This window comes from Chionomys nivalis, chromosome X (genome assembly GCF_950005125.1).
Source record: "Chionomys nivalis chromosome X, mChiNiv1.1, whole genome shotgun sequence".
In the NCBI taxonomy this organism is placed as follows: Eukaryota; Metazoa; Chordata; class Mammalia; order Rodentia; family Cricetidae; genus Chionomys; species Chionomys nivalis.
Window position 1 is genome coordinate 132052698 of NC_080112.1, and position 17288 is coordinate 132069985.

Below are 17288 nucleotides of genomic sequence, written 5' to 3' on the forward strand. Positions count from 1 at the left end.
ACCTGGTCCCGTCCAGCTTGACCTGTAAATGCCAAGCCGTCACTGCAAGGCAAACAGAAAACGAGACCAGGTAGGACAAGCCCAAAAAAGATTCTGTCCAAACGCTCAGAGAGCTGGAGAAAGAGTAAAAGGGCAGACACGGGGCGAGACTCCGCGAGGAAAGCCCTTTGGCCTTTTGCCCCTTTTTCACGCGCACCGCCCCATCGCGAGCGGGGGGCGGAGCTTAATCCGGACGTGACGCAGCGCGGTCAGCTGGGGTGGCGTCGTAGAGGGTGGGCTAACGGCCGACTGGCGACGGAGCTGTCGCTGTGGCTTCCGGCCAGTCACCCTCGGAGACCCGCGGTGTCAGGTCGCAGGGGGCGGTTAAAGGCGGCTGGGCTCTTGGGTGAGGGGGCGGCGGCGACGCGGGAAGGATGTTCCGAGGATTGAGCAGTTGGTTGGGCCTGAAGCAGCCCGAGGGGGCGGCGGCGGGAGGAGAGCCGCTTGGAGGGGACGAGCCGTCGTCGGGAGGCTCGCCCCCTGAGGAGCGCTCCAAGCCGCCGGCGGAGCCCACCGAGTCCGAGCAGCAGCCTACGGGAGACCCAGAGCTTCTCCACCAGGCCAAAGGCCTTGGCAGTGAGTCCCCTCCGGGACGCGAGGGTGGGCTGGGGGCGGGGGCGCTGGTTGCCAGTGTGTAAGAGGGGGGTCGGTCCTCCCGAACTTGGGAGCTAGGCGACGCCGAAGCTTCCCCAAGGAGTCATGTCGTGTCCTCGAGGTGCCTAAGAATTTGTCGCTCTCTTGCTAAGTTTGTATACATAGGAAGCCCGGGCTCAGTGAAGCGAGCGGTGTGCCGCAGTTTTCGGGGTTTTGACAAGCAGTTTGGCTTGTTCAGCTTGCCAGCTTTCACCTGAATCTCCACCTTCCCAGCTAGAGTTGGTTGAGAAAATGCCTTTTGTCCCAAGAAAGGACTAAAAGGTATATTGTCTCAAGTAGCTTGGTAGGTTACTCAAGCTTAAGCCATGCATGTCTTCTTTGAATTGTTTGAAACAGGATCTCCTGTAGCTCAGGTAGACGGGTTTTGAACTCACATTGCATTGTAGGGATGACATTGATCTTCCCGCCTCTGCTTCCAGCAGGACCTTTTTCCTTGAGGTGGAAAAGAAGCTGCCATTGTGTACTATATACGAGTTTCAGTGCTAGATCTTAATGACAATAAATACCTGAGTTTCAGCTATTCACCATCCCCCAAGAGTTGGGAGAACAAAGCCAACATTTTACTGATAGTAAGCAGTACAAGTAGAATTTGAGCCAAAAATCTACCTGATTTCAAAGCCCATACTCTTTCCAAGTTTATAGTCTAGTTGAAGTTGAACAAAAAGTAGTCCTTGAGAATATAAACACCTACTGTGGTAACTAATTCTGGAGAGACTTTGGTATGCTTAAATAGTCAAAGAAGGTGACTTTGGGGTGGTGGGCCCTAAACAGAAGTAAACATAAGAGAATTGCAACAAAAATGTATACTAAATTTAGCAAGTGTTTTTGTTGTTGTTTTGAGACAGTGTTATATAGCCTCTGCTGGCTTCAAACTCACCATATGGCCAAGGATGGTTGTGAACTCAACACTCCGTCTCTCTCCATCCTGTTGGGATCACCGCCACACATTCACTAAATTTAGAAAGTTTTAAGGGCCTATCAAATGGATTCAGGGTGCCAAAGAACAGAGAAACACAGACTTCAGTAGGAAAGGCCCTAATGTTCAAAAAATTTGACTATAAGATAGAGGGACAGGAAAAACAGCCCCACTATCAAATCTTAACAGTGTATCATCTCAGGCAAAATGCCCAAAGACTGCACAAGGGAAATAAAACTAAGTGATATCGTGAGATCAGCAGAAATCTTTTTTTTTTTTAATGTTTTCGTTGTAGAAAATTGGGAAGGAATGAATTTGGGATAAAAGAGCAGAGGTTATATTGGGTAGTTGGGATAGATTAATGTGGAATGAAAGCCTGGTGTAGTGGCACAGGCCTGTAACCCCAGCTTTTGGGATCCTTAGAAAGGAAGATCAGGAGTTCAAGGCCAGCCTCAGCTATATAGGTGAGCTCCAAGCCAGCCAAGGCTACAAGAGACCTTGTCTCATAAAACTAAAAAGCTAGGCCTAGAGTACTTAAAAGGCTAAAGCAAGAGGATCACTGGATCTAGGCCTACCTCGGCTACAATGTAAGTTCCGTGCTTGACAACTTAGTGAGAATTATCTGTAAAGACAAGCCCTCCTGACCACCTGTTTCTGCTTCCCAAGTCTAAGATCGTGGCTGGGTACCATCATGCCCAACTAAATTTCCCCAAATTTTCTTTTCAGGACCAAAGAACCTAGAGCCACACACATGCTAGGCCTCTGAGCCCTGCTTCCTGCCATCTTTCCTCACAAGGTTCTCCGGGTTCTCTCTGTTGTTGGTAGTCTGCTTTTATTTTCCTTCTTTACCCGCTCCCTTGATGATTGAGGAAGCTGAGTTTCGATGGAACCCACCCCTATTGATTGGGAATTTAAAGTTTTAGGATAAAGGAATGCTCCTGCTTCTATAATTTATGTAGCTATGTAAATGTTCTTGTTTAATACACAGAGTTTTAGAGAGGCTAGAGAAATTATCAGAGATGTTTTAACATTTTGTCTAAGAGGATGTATTTGTGTACTTTTCTTTATGGGGTTTTGTTTTTTAGTTTGGCTTTGGGTTTTTTTTTTTTTTTTGAGTGTATTCCAAGGCAAGCCTCAAATTCTCTACATAGCTGAGGCTGACTTAAACTCCTGCCTCCACCTCCCAAGAGTAATCACTGGATAGCAAGTTTAGCTACACCATGCCTGACTCCTACCTGTGTTTTGAAAAATAAAGTTAAGTATTAAGCCTGATTCCCAGTAAGTAATTTTTTGAACCTTTGGAATCTACTAAGAACTCCATTTGTTAAGCCAACATTTGTTGAATCCCTATCTTCAAGATTGGATCCTAAGTACTTCCCGTTTAATAGTGACCTATTTATGCATTCCAGCCACTTACTGTTATCATTACCAGTAGTGAACACCCAATTTTACATACTCTTCCTTCATTCCAAACCAAACTACCTCTTCCTTGGTCGTTCCTCCTGATAAACTTATGCTTTCCTATGGTCACTGTCTCCAAAGGAGCTAACAATATTATTCAGTGTAGAGTGCTTAGTTGTTTTGAACTATCTTCTGTACTCTTTGTGTGTATGGATGTTTTGTCTGTATGTATGTCTGTGTACCATGTGTGCCCACAGATACCAAAAGGACATCACATCCCCTGAAAGCTGCTGGGAATCAAACCCAGGTCCTCTGGAGGATCCATTGCTCTTAACCACTGATCCATCTCTATAGCTCCTATACTCTTTATGAGCAGGGTATCTATCATGCTAGAAGTGCTAAATATCTTTATCATCCACACAACTAGTATGCACCCAGGAAAATTTAAGTGCTTTGATAAACATGTATCTAAGCTGGGTAGGGATAGGGAATCCTCCAAAACTCAGAATGAGTTCAAGGACGGCCTGAGTTACGTAGTGAGTATCAGGCTAGCCAAATCTAGATAGCAAAACTCTGTCTCAAAAATTGAGTTCTCATAGTACATTTCTAGTTACAGAGAGCTTTGATTCCATAGCTTATGAACAATAGTCTTTAGAACTGGCAGTGTTAGTTTGAAGAGAAAGAAATTTAAGGACATTGCTTAGATTAGTAGAGTAGAAGTTTATATTCCCTAAGAGAAAAGACAGACCTAGGGGCCTAGCAAGATGGCTCAGTGGGTATAGACACTGGCCTTGAAAGTCTGATGACCTGCTTTTGTTTCCCATAACCCACAGAAAGGAGAGAGATGCTGCCACAGAGTTGTCCTCTGATCTCCAATATGCCCACATGGCACATGTGCCTATCCCCACATACATCATGTACTCATACACATAATAGTTTTGTTTTTTGTTTTACATACAGGATCTCACTATGTAGCTCTGGCAGTCCTGGAACCCACTATGTAGACAAGGCTGGCCTCGAAATCACAAGAGATCTGCCTGCCTCTGTGTCCCTAAGTGCTGGGATTAAAGATGTGTGCCATTGTGCCCAGCAATAACAGATTCTTGTTGTGGGGGAAGAGAGACCTAAAACTGAGAGGTGGAAATGACAAGAGACTTGCAAAAGCTTTCAGCTATTTTGGGGTAATACTAAGAAATTATGGCCTCTCAAAGTCATGTACTGGGAAGTGGATTATTACCTGGATATAAAGTTGAGTTTGGTCACTTTTTTTGGTGTTGAGACAGGGTTTCTTTTCATAGTTTTGACTGACCTGGAACTAGCTCTGTAGACCACCAGGCTGGCTTGAAATTCTCAGAGATCTGATTGCTTCTGCCTCCTGAGTGTTAGAATTAAAGGCATGCACCACCATTGAAGGAGAATCTGGTCACTTCTAAGCACCCTGCTAATACTTAAGATTTCTGGGATTCTAAAATTAAGTGAAATACCTTTGAAAATTAACCTATCTGTGTGTAAGAATGTTAATTTGCTAAGGGTTTTCTATTACATGTTTTTTTCCTTCCTATTCTAGCCTCATGTCATGTTTCTGTCAGCTTTGATAATTTGTTTGTGTATGTGGGTATATGTGTGCCATGGTGTAAATTGAGAAACAACTTTTAGGAGTTGGCTCTCTCCTTCAACTATGTGGGGATCATTGTGCTTTTTGACAAGTGTCTTTACTCACTGAACCATCTAGCCACCTACTACTTTTTTGTAGGGGAGTGGTGGATAGCAGAGTCTCAATATATATCCCTGGGTGACCTAAAACTAGCTATGTAGAGAGCAAGGTAGTCTTGAACTTACGGGGATCTGTCTGCCTCTGCCTCCCAAATGCTGGGGTTATAGACATGTACCACCATGGTCAGCCAGTTTGCCAGTTTTCAAATAATGATTTCCTTAGATTAGAACGACAATGTGGATACTGAAGAGATTAATGGTTAAGAGCTATGCAACCCATGAGGACCTGTTTGGGTTCCAGTAAAGGTGATTTAACTTACACAGGACTATATAGGTGAACATAGGTTCTGTGTTGTGCCATTATTACAAAGGGGATCTAAACGTGTACAGATTTTGGTATCCAGAAAGGGCCTTACACAGATCTCCCTGCAGATACTGATGGGAAGGTATGATAACCATTGTACTTGGATGAAGCACGGACCCTTTTTTTCCTTTACAGATTATTTGTTTAACTTTGCAAGTGCTGCCACGAAGAAGATAACTGAATCTGTTGCTGAAACAGCTCAGACAATAAAGAAATCTGTGGAAGAAGGAAAAATAGATGACATCATTGATAAGGTACATTTAGAGAACTTGTAAAAGGAGAAATTTTTGAAAGTTGTAAGTAGCCAATGTAATCATCTTTTTAACTCAAATAGAATATAATGTGCTGATGGAATTTTTCTAGAATATCTTTTCTTGATTCTTGGACAATTTCATGCATGTACACATGTATTATGACTATAATTCTTACCTAATAGTAAACTTTCAAAGTAATTTGACTTTTCTTGTGTTTTTTAACAGACCATTATAGGGGATTTTCAAAAAGAACAGAAAAAATTTGTTGAAGAACAGCACACAAAAAAGTCAGGTATAATATAAGTTTATCTTAGATTCTCAGCCAAGTTTCTGTGTATGTGAATATGTGTGTGTCAGTTTTTGGTGCTGGGGATCAACCCCGGGTCCTTACATATGCTAGGCAAGTGCTACTGCTGAGCTACCATACCAGCTTCCTACCAGGTTTTATTGAGCATTTATTATGTGCTAACCTATACTAAGGCTCTAAGAATACAAAAACATATAAGACTGGGGTGGAGCCCAGTGGTAGGACATGTGCATAGTGTATACAGGGCCCTGGGTTAGATCCCAAGCGCCAAAAAATGTTTATGTACAGCCAGGAATAATGGCTCACACTTGGAATCCAGCACTTGGGAAGCTAAAGCAGAAGGATTGCTGTGAGTTTGAGGCTGTATTCCTAGCCTGAGATATATAGTAAGTCCAGGCCAGCCTGGGCTACAAAATGAGGAAAAAACTTTTTAAATTGAAAGTTTTTCAGCCGGGCAGTGGTGGTGCAAACCTTTAATTCCAGCACTTGGGAGGCAGAGGCAGGCGGATCCGTGTGAGTTTGAGGCCAGCCTGGTTTACAAGAGCTAGTTCCAAGACAGGCTCCAAAGCTACAGAGAAACCCTGTCTTGAGAAACCAAAAAAAAAAAAGTCGAATTTTTAAAAAATAGTTGAATATGGTGGTGCATGCCTTTGATCCCTGCACTTGGGAAGCAGAGAAAGGTCAATCGCTGAGAGTTTGAGTCCAGCCTTGTCTACGTAATGAGTTCCCGAACAGCCAGGTCTATCTAGAGAGAAAATAAACACACACACACAAAGAATTCAGTCTTTTACTGAACAAGGTAGAAAAGAGGATCAATCAAAAAGAACAAAGCCTAGTCAGGCCTTTTAGTGCATACCTGTGATTCCAGTACCCAAGAGGCTAAGGCAAAAGGATTGCTAGGAGTTTGAGACCAGCTGGATTAGCAAGACCTAGTCTAAAAACAAAAATCAAAACAAGAACATAGCCAGCACCTGAAACTCCAGCATTTGAGAAGCAAAAGTAAAAAGATCAAGAGTTTAAGCTAGGGCTGGAGAGATGGCTCAGAGGTTAAGAGAACTGACTGCTGTTCCGGAGGTCCTGAGTTCAATTCCCAGCAACCACATGATGACTCACACTCATCTATAATGAGATCTGGTGCCCAGAATGCTATATACATAATAAATAAATTTAAAAAAAAAAGAGTTTAAGCCAACCTCAGCTACATAGTAAGTTGGAGGCCAACCTGGGTTATATGAAACACTGTGTCAAAATCAATCAGTAAATAAAAAGCTATGGCCAGCAACAAATAACTTATGTTGCCAGATTCTTTTTTCATCTTCTCAGCTAGGACAGCAACTGTGAGAGGTGTAAGACTTCCAGTCTCTACATTGCAGATCCCAACATTGACAGGTCTTTGTAAAAAGCCAGACCCAGAAATTTAACATTGATACCAACTGTTTTTCATTTGTTTTTTAAACAGGGCTTCACATAGCCAAAGCTGACCTCTAACTTGCAGCAAAGACCTTGAATTTCATCTCTCCTTCCTCTGCCTTCCAAGTGGTAGCAGTATAGGTATATATCACAATACTGGATTTGTACTGTGCTGGGAATGGAACCTAGGATCTTGTGCATGCTAAACAAGCATTCTACCAACGGAGCTACTATATCCCCAGCTTAACACTTCATCACTGTGTATGGGGCAAATCTGGAACTACGTCTTTACTTTGAATGGATTGCTTTGGGTCTGACATGTGTTGGGGGTTAGTACAGTTAGAATCTACTATAAAGAGCAGAAGACTGCTTGAGTGGAGTCCTGCATTCCCTTCCTAATCCTACCTAGCTAGGTGTATGTCATCTTGGTATCCTCAGCATTCAGCTTCTAACTGTTCATTGACAATTTGATGCCAGCCCTGTAGGTTATTGTCTCTAATTGGTTTTTTTTGCTTTGGTTTCACTTCTCAAGATCCTATTCTTTCTCTCTCTCTCTTATTTTTATTACCTTTATTTACTTCTGGCCTTTGTGTGGCAGAGGACAACTTCCAGGATTCTGTCGTACCACGTGGGTCCCAAAGATCAAACTCATGGCATCAGGTGCTTTTAGCAGCTGAGCCATCTTAATAGCCCTTTCTATTTATTTTTATTGTTAATTATGTGTATTGTGATAGGGCCATGTGCCTCGGAGCTGTAGTTGTAAGTGGGTGTGAGCTACCTGACAATGGATGCTGGGAACTGAACTCTGGGGCCTCTGCAAGAGCAATATGACACATGAGGAGGTCACGAGAAGGTATCAGATAATCCTTGAACTGGAATTTCAGAAAATTGTGTGCCACTACATATATGGTGGAATCAAACCTGAATCCTCCCGGAACTGTAGCAAGTGCTCTTAAGTTCTGAGCCATCTTTACCCTTTGTCATAAAGTCTAAAGCACTGAATCATCTCTTCAGCTTTTTTTTTTTTTTTTTGAGACAGGGTTGTACACACAGTACAACCCTGGCTGACCTGGAACTTGCTGTGTAGTCCAGGATATCCTTGAACTGATAGAGTTCTGCACAGAGAACTGCCTGCCTCTGTCTTCCAAGTGCTAGGATTAAAGTGGATCACCACGCCCAACTTTTTTGGGGTTTTTTTTTTTTTTTTTTTTTTTTTTTTGGTTTTTCGAGACAGGGTTTCTCTGTGGTTTTGGAGCCTGTCCTGGAACTAGCTCTTGTAGACCAGGCTGGTCTCGAACTCACAGAGATCCGCCTGCCTCTGCCTCCCGAGTGCCGGGATTAAAGGCGTGCACCACCACCGCCCGGCCCCAGCATCTCACTCCATAGCCCAGGCTGCCTAGAACTTGAAGTAATTATTTGCCTCATCTTCCCAAGTACCAAGATACAGGCATGTACTACCATGCTCAGAGATATAATACACAAATCTAACACCTATTCATTTTGGTTTTTTTAAAATAATTATTTATTTATTATGTATACAATATTCTGTTGTGTGTATGCCTGCAGGCCAGAAGAGGGCACCAGACCTCTTTACAGATGGTTGTGAGCCACCATGTGGTTGCTAGGAATTGAATTCAGGACCTTTGGAAGAGCAGACAGTGCCCTTAACCGCTGAGCCATCTCTCCAGCCCACACCTATTCATTTTGATAGTTGACCCAGTGATGTCCTTTATAACATTTCCCTCCAGAATCTAGTTAAGTACTAGTTGAGGATATTATATTATATTCTGTCATGTCATTTCTCTTAGCCTTCTTTAGTTCTTTAGTCTGGAATGTTCTAACAACTTTGTCTTTTTTTTTTTTTTGAGACAATCCTTGCCGACCTCATATTTGCTATGTAGTTGAGGTTATCCTTGAATTTCTGGTCTTCCTGACTCCACATCCAAGTGTTGCGGGTGGGTTGTTCCCATCTTAATATACTATTGTATATTGAGCTTTGTCTGATATTTCCTCATGATTAGAATAGGATTGTATATTCTTGATATTTTAATTCTTCTTGAAATAACATGTTCAGGGATCCACAGTGTGTTTCTCCTCCACTGTTTGTCTGTGTGTGCATATATACACTCATGTGTGCCACTTTGCACATTTCCACCATGTGATCCCAGGCATCAAATTCGTCTTCAGTCTTGTGGGTAAGTACCTTTACCCACTGAGCCATTGTATGGGCCCAGTGATACTGATTTTGGTTATCTGATTAAATTGTTGTCAGAATTCTGTACTGTACCATTCAAGTAGAGTATTTGTTGACCAAATATATGCATAAAGCTTACAAATTAAGTCTGGGTATTACAGTGAATAATCATATTTGGAGCTTATTGGTAAATTACTATTTTAAGTGGTCTTATATTGAAATGACAGATTACGATTTAACTGTTGTAACTATGTGGTGCCTGCAGAAGCCAGAAGAAGGTGTCAAATTCCCTGGAACTTGAATTAATAGGCAGTTGTGAGCTGCCATGTGGATTCTGGGAACTGAACCAAGGTTCTCTGCAATATCAACAAGATTTTTTTAATCTCTTTAACTACTGAGCCCTCTCTCTAGCCCCGATAACCTTTTTTTCTCCTGCATAGAAGCAGCTGTGCCACCATGGGTTGATAGTCACGATGAAGAAACAATTCAACAGCAGATTTTGGCTTTATCAGCTGTGAGTACCCTTAAATACCCTGTGTAGGTAAGACTTTTCTCTTACCATAGTACGTCTCTGTTCACAGGATTTTCTCTTTAGCTAAATTCTTTTTCTTCTCCTTCATTTTCTTTTTTGGAGACAGGGTCTCACTACATAGCTTTGGCTGTCCTGGAACTTGCTCTGGAGACCAGGCTAGCCCCAAACTCACAGAAGTCCATCTGCCTACCAAGTACTGAGATGAAAAACGTGTATGATCACAACTTGTCCAAATTCTTTTACTTATATGCCATTTTTACATGCTCTTGTTTGTATTTTAGTTTCTTTGTTTGTTTGTTTGTTTTTTGAGGCTGGGTTTTGCTAAGTAGCCTAGGCTGACCTTGAACTCACTATGTAGCCTAGGCTGGCCTACAACTGTCTTCCTATTTAAGCTTCCCTAGTACTGAGGTTACAAATGTGTACCACCATGCAAGGCTTTTACAATTTTGGTTTGGTTTGGTTTAGTTTGGTTTGGTTTGGTTTGAGACAGGGTCTCAATACATAGTTCTGGCTGTTCTGGAACTCACTACATAGACCAGGCTGTCCACCTTCCTCTGCCTTCCGAGTGCTGGGATTAATTACATGTGCCACCATGTCCCTTTTTTTTTTTTTACAGTTTTTAAAAACATTTTTGAAAATTTAAGAACATGCATGTTAACTTTGATGATTTTTTAGTAACTTCTTGGATTGTTTTGTTTTTGCAGTACTGTGTCAGACACGATAGATAAGTATTTTAGCACCAAGCTACATCCCCAACCTTCGTTCCTGTTGATTCAATGAGTTTCATTAGGATTGCTTACAGGAGTGTGAATTAGAAGCTATTTACAGGAACATGACCAATTTACCAGTGGCTATACCACTGAAGAAGATATGTTTAGATCTTCAAGCAGGGGAGGGCCCCTGTGACTGTGTCTCACTGATCCATGACTTTTTTTTTTTTTTTTTAATTTTTCGAGGCAGGGTTTCCCTGTAACAGCCCTGGCTCCCCTGGAACTGGCTCTGTGGACCAGGCTGGCCTTGAACTCACAGAGATAAAGAGGTGTGTCTGCTGGAATTAAAGGCCACCCAGCCTAACTTTAAAAAAAAAATTTGAGTTAGGTTGTACTTTTCTTTTTTTCACATTAAAGTATAGCCTATTATGCCAAATCATTGTTTCAGCCTTAAAAAGATAGAGGCTCATACCTGTAATCCTAGTACTTGGGAGATTGATGCAGGAAGATTGTCACCTGTTTGAGGTTAGGTGGGGCTATATAATAAGGATGTTTCAAAAAGGAAGAGATTCTTTTATATGATTTGATAATCTTTGAGATATAGTAAGATGAAGTTTTGAGGCAGCAATGCAGTTCTTGTGAATGAAATGATTGTATTCCATATTTTCTCTTTACCTACATATGTTTGTTGGTAATTGACATTGATATAGATGGCATTTCATTTGCTGGCCCACAAAACAGTGATGTTACAAAGGACAGTTGAGAAATTACTTCCCCATACTATCTTTTGAGGCTCCTAGCATGACCACAGTGTAACTAGTGTTTTTAGCCCTATTGCACAGAGGGGACTGAGATTCTAATGTTTTCTTACTCATCTGTGTTCTTTCAGAGAGCAAAGGCCAGCTTTATCAAAGCTCACTGCACAATGCCTTCATAAATCCATATTTTCACTGTAATCAATAGTTTTCATGTTTATTTTTATCTGTGTGGGTATTCTATGCCTGCATATATGTCTGTGTATCACATGTATACCTGATGCCCTTGGAGGCAAGAAGAAGGTGTGGGATCCCCTGGAACTGAAGTTGCAGGTAGTTATTAGCCTCTATATGGGTGCTGGGACTCAAACCCAGGTCCTCTGGAAGAACAGCCAGTGCTCTTAACTGCTGAGCCAACTCTCCAGTATTTCCCCAATTCTTTGTTTTTGAGACAAGGTCTTACAACATAGCTCCAGCTTCCTCAGAACTTAGATATCTACCTGCCTATGCCTTCTACGTGCTGGAATTCAAGACTCATTTTTTTGTTTTTAACCTATTTTTTCCTTTTGTAAAAAATTTTGTTGCCTTTATTTATTTTGTGTGTATGTGTGTAGATACATAACAGCACATGTGGAGATCACAGTATAACATGCAGGGTGTTAATTCTCTCCTACCATGTGGGTCCTAGTGATCTCTGAGCTGTCTCACTGGACACTCTCCTCTTTAACGTACCCCCACCCCTTTTTGGCACTAGGGATTGAATTCAGGACCTTGTTTACTATGTAGTTTATTCATGTGCTCTATTATCACTGAGCTGTACCACCAGCACCCCCACCTCTATTGTTTTGTTTTTCTAGTAAAAATTTGTGAGTCTTCCTTGCCATATACCTCTTCTACAGGAAAGCCTGGGTAATAGTCATTGAAATCATTGTACTCATGGACCAGAAACTCCACTTACGGGAATTTCTGCAAAAGATATCATTTTATGGGCCAACAAAATGGCTCAGTGGGTAAAGAAAACTCTTGCCTGGTGACTTGAGTCCAGTCTGTTGGACCCACATAAAAGATGGGAGAGAGAACCAAATCCACAAAGCTGTCATTTCACCTCTGTATGCAAGCTGTGTCACAAGGGTGTGTGCCCCTACTTCCCCCCACCAACACATACAATAATGATAATAAATTTAAAAATTTTAAAGATTACTTTATAAAGAATAAAAACTCTCCTTTTTAAAAGAAATTCTTGAAATCAGTATGTGGCACAGTCTGGTCTCAAATTCTAAGCAATCCTTTACCTTTAGCCTCCCAAGGGCTTATATGACAGATGTGTGCTTTTTGAATTCTTTCCAGCAGGTTAAAAACTATTTAAATGACTATGGAAACAGGTCTGGTTTAGTAAGTTATGATGTTAGTACTCATTTGATTTAGCCCTTAGAGCTAGAAAGTTGTTCATGACCTTGAATTAAGGAAAGTCAGCGTTCATGCTTGTTATCTGAACAGTCAGGAGGTGGAGGCAGGAGGACCAGGAGTTCAAAGTTATCCTCCAATAGAGATAATTTAACAATAGTCTTTACTATAAGAGACTGTCTTTTAAACAAAAAGTTGGGACTGACCAGGCGGTGGTGGCGCACGCCTTTAATCCCAGCACTCCGAAGGCAGAGGCAGGCGGATCTCTGTGAGTTCGAGACCAGCCTGGTCTACAAGAGCTAGTTCCAGGACAGGCTCCAAAACCACAGAGAAACCCTGTCTCGAAAAACCAAAAAAAAAAAAAAAAAAAAAAAAAAAGTTGGGACTGGCGAGTTGGCTCAGTGGTTAAGAACACTGGAGGCTCATTCAGAGGATCCAGATTCTCAGCACCTACATGGCTGCTTACAACCATCAGTAACTCCCAGTCTCAAAATCTTACACCCTCTTCTGACCTCTTCAGTCATCAGGCATTCATGTGGTACACAGACATAGATGTTGGGAAAACACCTATACTAAAAACTTTTTTTAAAAAAGAAAAAATGATGTTTTGAAAAGTGAAAATGCCTTATATATCAAACAAGATCTTTTTTAAAAAAAAAAACAGTGCTAATCACAGTGTATGGACTGCCTGCCTTTTTGTTTATGTGAAATCTTGCCTGCTGTACCAGTCAGGATTCTCTATAGGTACAGAACTGACAGACTAAATATACGTATTAAGAGTAGACTGGCTCTCAGGTTGTGGTTCAGATAATCAGCAACTATCTCACAACAGAAAGCTGAAAATCTGTTAGTTGTCCAGTCCACAAGGCTGGATATCTCTGCAGTCCCTATCTGGTGCTGCAGTCCTGGAAGGTTCCTGGATATAGGTGCCGGTGTTCAGTCTACATTGGAATCCTGAAGAAGTTGGATTTAATACCAGCTGCAGCAATAGGATAGACGAATTTGCCATAGAGAGAGAGAGCAAGCAAGCAAAACACAGTGTTTCTTCCTGTGCCCTTTAATGTGGGCTGCCAGGTTTAGGATGGGTTTTCCTGCTTCAAATAATCTGATTAATAAATTCTTCACAGGAGTGCCTAGCAGCTTGGGTTTTAGTTGATTCCAGATGTAGTCAAGTTGACAACCAAGATTAGCCATTGCACTTGCCCAGATTACCAGATATATTGGAGAGATAGGTGCAGGAGAATGTTACGTTGAACCAGTTTTCTCTAACTAGTAAAATTCTGTGTTGTGTTGTTTTGCTTTGTTGAGTTTTTGTTTTGAGGCAGGCCAGTCTGGTCCCAAACTTAATAGGGTAGCACAGGCTGGCCTTGGACTCATTCTATAGCAGAGGCTGGCCTTAAATTTCTAAGCCTCCTGCTTCCTACCATCCAAGTACAGGGATTCCAGGCATTCAGCACCATGCCTAGGTCTTGGTTCTGGGGTTCTTGATTCTCTATTGTTCTCAGATGTTTTGTGGTGGTGATGGTTTTGTTATTTCTGTTGCTTAATTTTTGGTTTTTAATTTTTATTTTATGTGTATAGGTGTTTTACCTGTATGTCCATGCACCACTTACATGCAGTGCCTGAGGAAGCTGGAAGAAGGTGTTGGATCCCCTAGAACTGGAGTTACAGACATTATGAGTTGCCATTGGGGCTAGGAATTAAACCTGGTTCCTCTGGAAGAGCAGTCAGTGCTTTTTACCACCGAGCCATCACTCCAGCCCCATCTCCTTCCTTCCACTCTGTGGATCCTAGGGATCAAACTCAAGTTATCAGGCATGGTAGCAAACACCGTTACTTACTGAACCATCTTACCAGCCCTGTTTCTTGTCTTTTTGAGACAAGGTCTCATGTAGCCTAGGCTGACTTCCAAACCTCTGTATAGATGATGCTGACTTCGAAGTCCTGATCCTCTGGCCTCTACCTCCCTATTGGTGGGATTACAGGCCTGCTCCACTGTGTTTGGCTTTAAGTTCACATACTTAAATGTGTCCAATAAAAACAAACACATGTTTATATGATTTTTAACTATGTGATTTCAACTAATTGAGTGAACTAACTATCTGACCTCCTGGAAGCTTCTGTCCAGGTAAGTGTTACAAAAATACTTGGAAGGATGGATTGTTCTCCTGTCTCTTTTAAGTGGGAAAGTCAGTGACAGCTCACTTGACCTTGTGACTGAAGGCTTGGTTAAAATTTAGCACACCTGGGGCTGGAGAGATGGCTCAGTGGTTAAGAGCATTGCCTGTTCTTCCAAAGGTCCTGAGTTCAATTCCCAGCAACCACATGGTGGCTCACAACCATCTGTAATGAGGTTTGGTGCCCTCTTCTGGCCTACAGACAGAATATTGTATACATATAAATAAATATTTAAAAAAATTTAGCCGGGCGGTGGTGGTGCACGCCTTTAATCCCAGCACTCGGGAGGCAGAGGCAGGCGGATCTCTGTGAGTTCGAGGCCAGCCTGGTCTTTAATCCCAGCATTTGGGAAGCATTTGGGATATCTAAATATGAGGTTAGCCTGGTCTATAGATCGAGTTCCTTGACAGCCAGAGCTACACAGAGAAACCCTGTTGTTTTATGTCTCAAACAACAACAAAAAAATTCAGTGTATCAAATCCATGATACATTATAACCTTTTATTTGCATTTTGTGATTTCCCCCCACCCACCTATTTTTGCCTCCATTTTTCATCACAGGACAAGAGGAATTTTCTTCGTGACCCACCAGCTGGTGTGCAGTTTAACTTTGACTTTGATCAAATGTACCCTGTCGCCCTGGTCATGCTCCAAGAGGATGAACTACTAAGCAAGATGAGATTCGCCCTTGTTCCTAAACTGTAAGCACCATGTTCTTCGGTCAGAGAGACACTGCTTACTCCTGCAGTGGTGACTTCTGTTTCATCATAGAGCTTTCACATTCCTAAGGCCTCTAGTTATATGTACATTATTAGGGGAGAGTCACTGAATGGAGGCCAGAACCCTCTTGACACTATCTGTTCATTCAAACAGGCTCTGTAGCCCTTCAGAGGCCCTGTGTGTTTGGCAGCATGCCCCAAAATGGAAAGGGAGAGCAGACTTGGCAGGAAAGTCAGGATGGGAAGGAGATGTGCTCTTTGGCACAAATTAAAGTAGAATATGTTTCCTTCAGAAACAAGAAATAGACCCAAATAAAACCAGATCTGTAAGGGCCCCTTGCCTTTTTCCTGAAATCCAGTGTTTTGTATTCAGGCTTTGTAGCAGCTGTGTTTTCTTCTCTTTCTTGTGGTTTTTCTTCCACCAAAGAAAGGCCCTTCCCTACTCATAAAATCCCAGTTGCCCTTTAAGTTCCAGTGCAATCAATAGTCTGTGATGCTTTGCCATCAGTCTGCCAGCAGAGGGCGGCCTTCCTCTCTGCAGCATTCCTGAGGCTCTGTCTACCTCTCTGACTCATGTAGGGTTTTTGTTGTTATGTTTGCAGTACTGGAAATTGAATTTAGGACCTGGCTCATACTGGGCAATGTTTTAACGCTATAGTACATCGCCAGGCCTCTTTTTGACTTTTTTTTTAACACAGGGTCTTACTAGGTTGCCTAGCTGGGTCTTGAAGACACTCCGTATCCCCAGCAGGCCTTGAAATTTCAGTCCTCCTGCTTCAGGCTCTCACATAACTAGGTCTACAGGCCTGAGCTACCAGGCATGGTTTTTATTATGATGATTATGATTGTCACTGCTATTTATTTTGTTCATATTTTTTTAAATCGCTTTCCAAATGGGGCTTGGCTCAAGACTATAATCCTAGCACTTGGGAAGCAGAGGCAGGAGGATTGTGAGAGGCCATCCTGAGTCACAAGTGGGAAATCTTGGTTCTAAACAAAATAAAGACAGGAAATTGTGGCTTAACATTTGTCATCAGTACTCAGAAGGTTAAGGCAGAAGAATCACTATAAGTTTGAGGACAGTCTGGCTTATATAATCAGTTCCAGACCATTCTGAGCTATAGAGTGAAACCCTGTCCAAAAAAAAATAATATCAAAACAAATATTTTTCCTTACTTTGTGAGAGTCCCCTTTTTAGAATGCTTGTTTCATGGTTGTAAAATTTTCCCAGAAGGTACAATTTATAGTTCTCTCAAAATGTCTTCTTTCTGTGCACTTTTCACAGAAACTTTTTGGAACTCTGCCCTCTGGGTCGCAGAAGGCTCCCCTCCCTTGTCTTTTGCAGTAATAGCACCATACTGAGGGTACTGGACCACCTTTTGTTGAGATGTGCTTTCATGACTTAACTAGCTGTAAATAGGTAGCTTCCCTGCTAGAGGACTCTTCAATCCCCTGACCATCTGTATGCAAGACAACAAGAGCCTGGCCTGACACCAACCCATGTGTAGGCTGTGCCCTACAGCTTCGGTATGGCATCACAGCCCCAGTCTCAACTGTACCAGGCGAGCCTGAATTCCACATAAGAAACTTTTAGGCTCTATCTCATGGGAAGAGAAGGGCAAGGTGAAAGAGAGTAGAGCCATCTCCCCACTCCTCACAGGCACCTATGGCTTCTGTTCCAGCACCTGTCAGCATGCCTGCTTCTTGCTGGCCACCCTTCCTTTGGGTAGCACAACTCC

General features: G+C 42.2%; 1 protein-coding gene across 1 annotated transcript in view; it reads left to right on the top strand.

Moving 5' to 3' along the window:
• The first annotated feature begins 244 nt into the window (after nucleotides 1–244).
• The window catches only part of Syap1 (synapse associated protein 1), a 31737-nt gene continuing 14693 nt past the window's right edge, over nucleotides 245–17288 (top strand). Inside the window, exons 1-5 of the mRNA XM_057760351.1 lie at nucleotides 245–615; nucleotides 5223–5341; nucleotides 5567–5633; nucleotides 9693–9766; nucleotides 15392–15531. Of these exons, the coding sequence (XP_057616334.1) occupies nucleotides 414–615; nucleotides 5223–5341; nucleotides 5567–5633; nucleotides 9693–9766; nucleotides 15392–15531 (602 nt within the window). The 5' untranslated portion in view covers nucleotides 245–413. The remainder of the gene's footprint in view (nucleotides 616–5222; nucleotides 5342–5566; nucleotides 5634–9692; nucleotides 9767–15391; nucleotides 15532–17288) is intronic.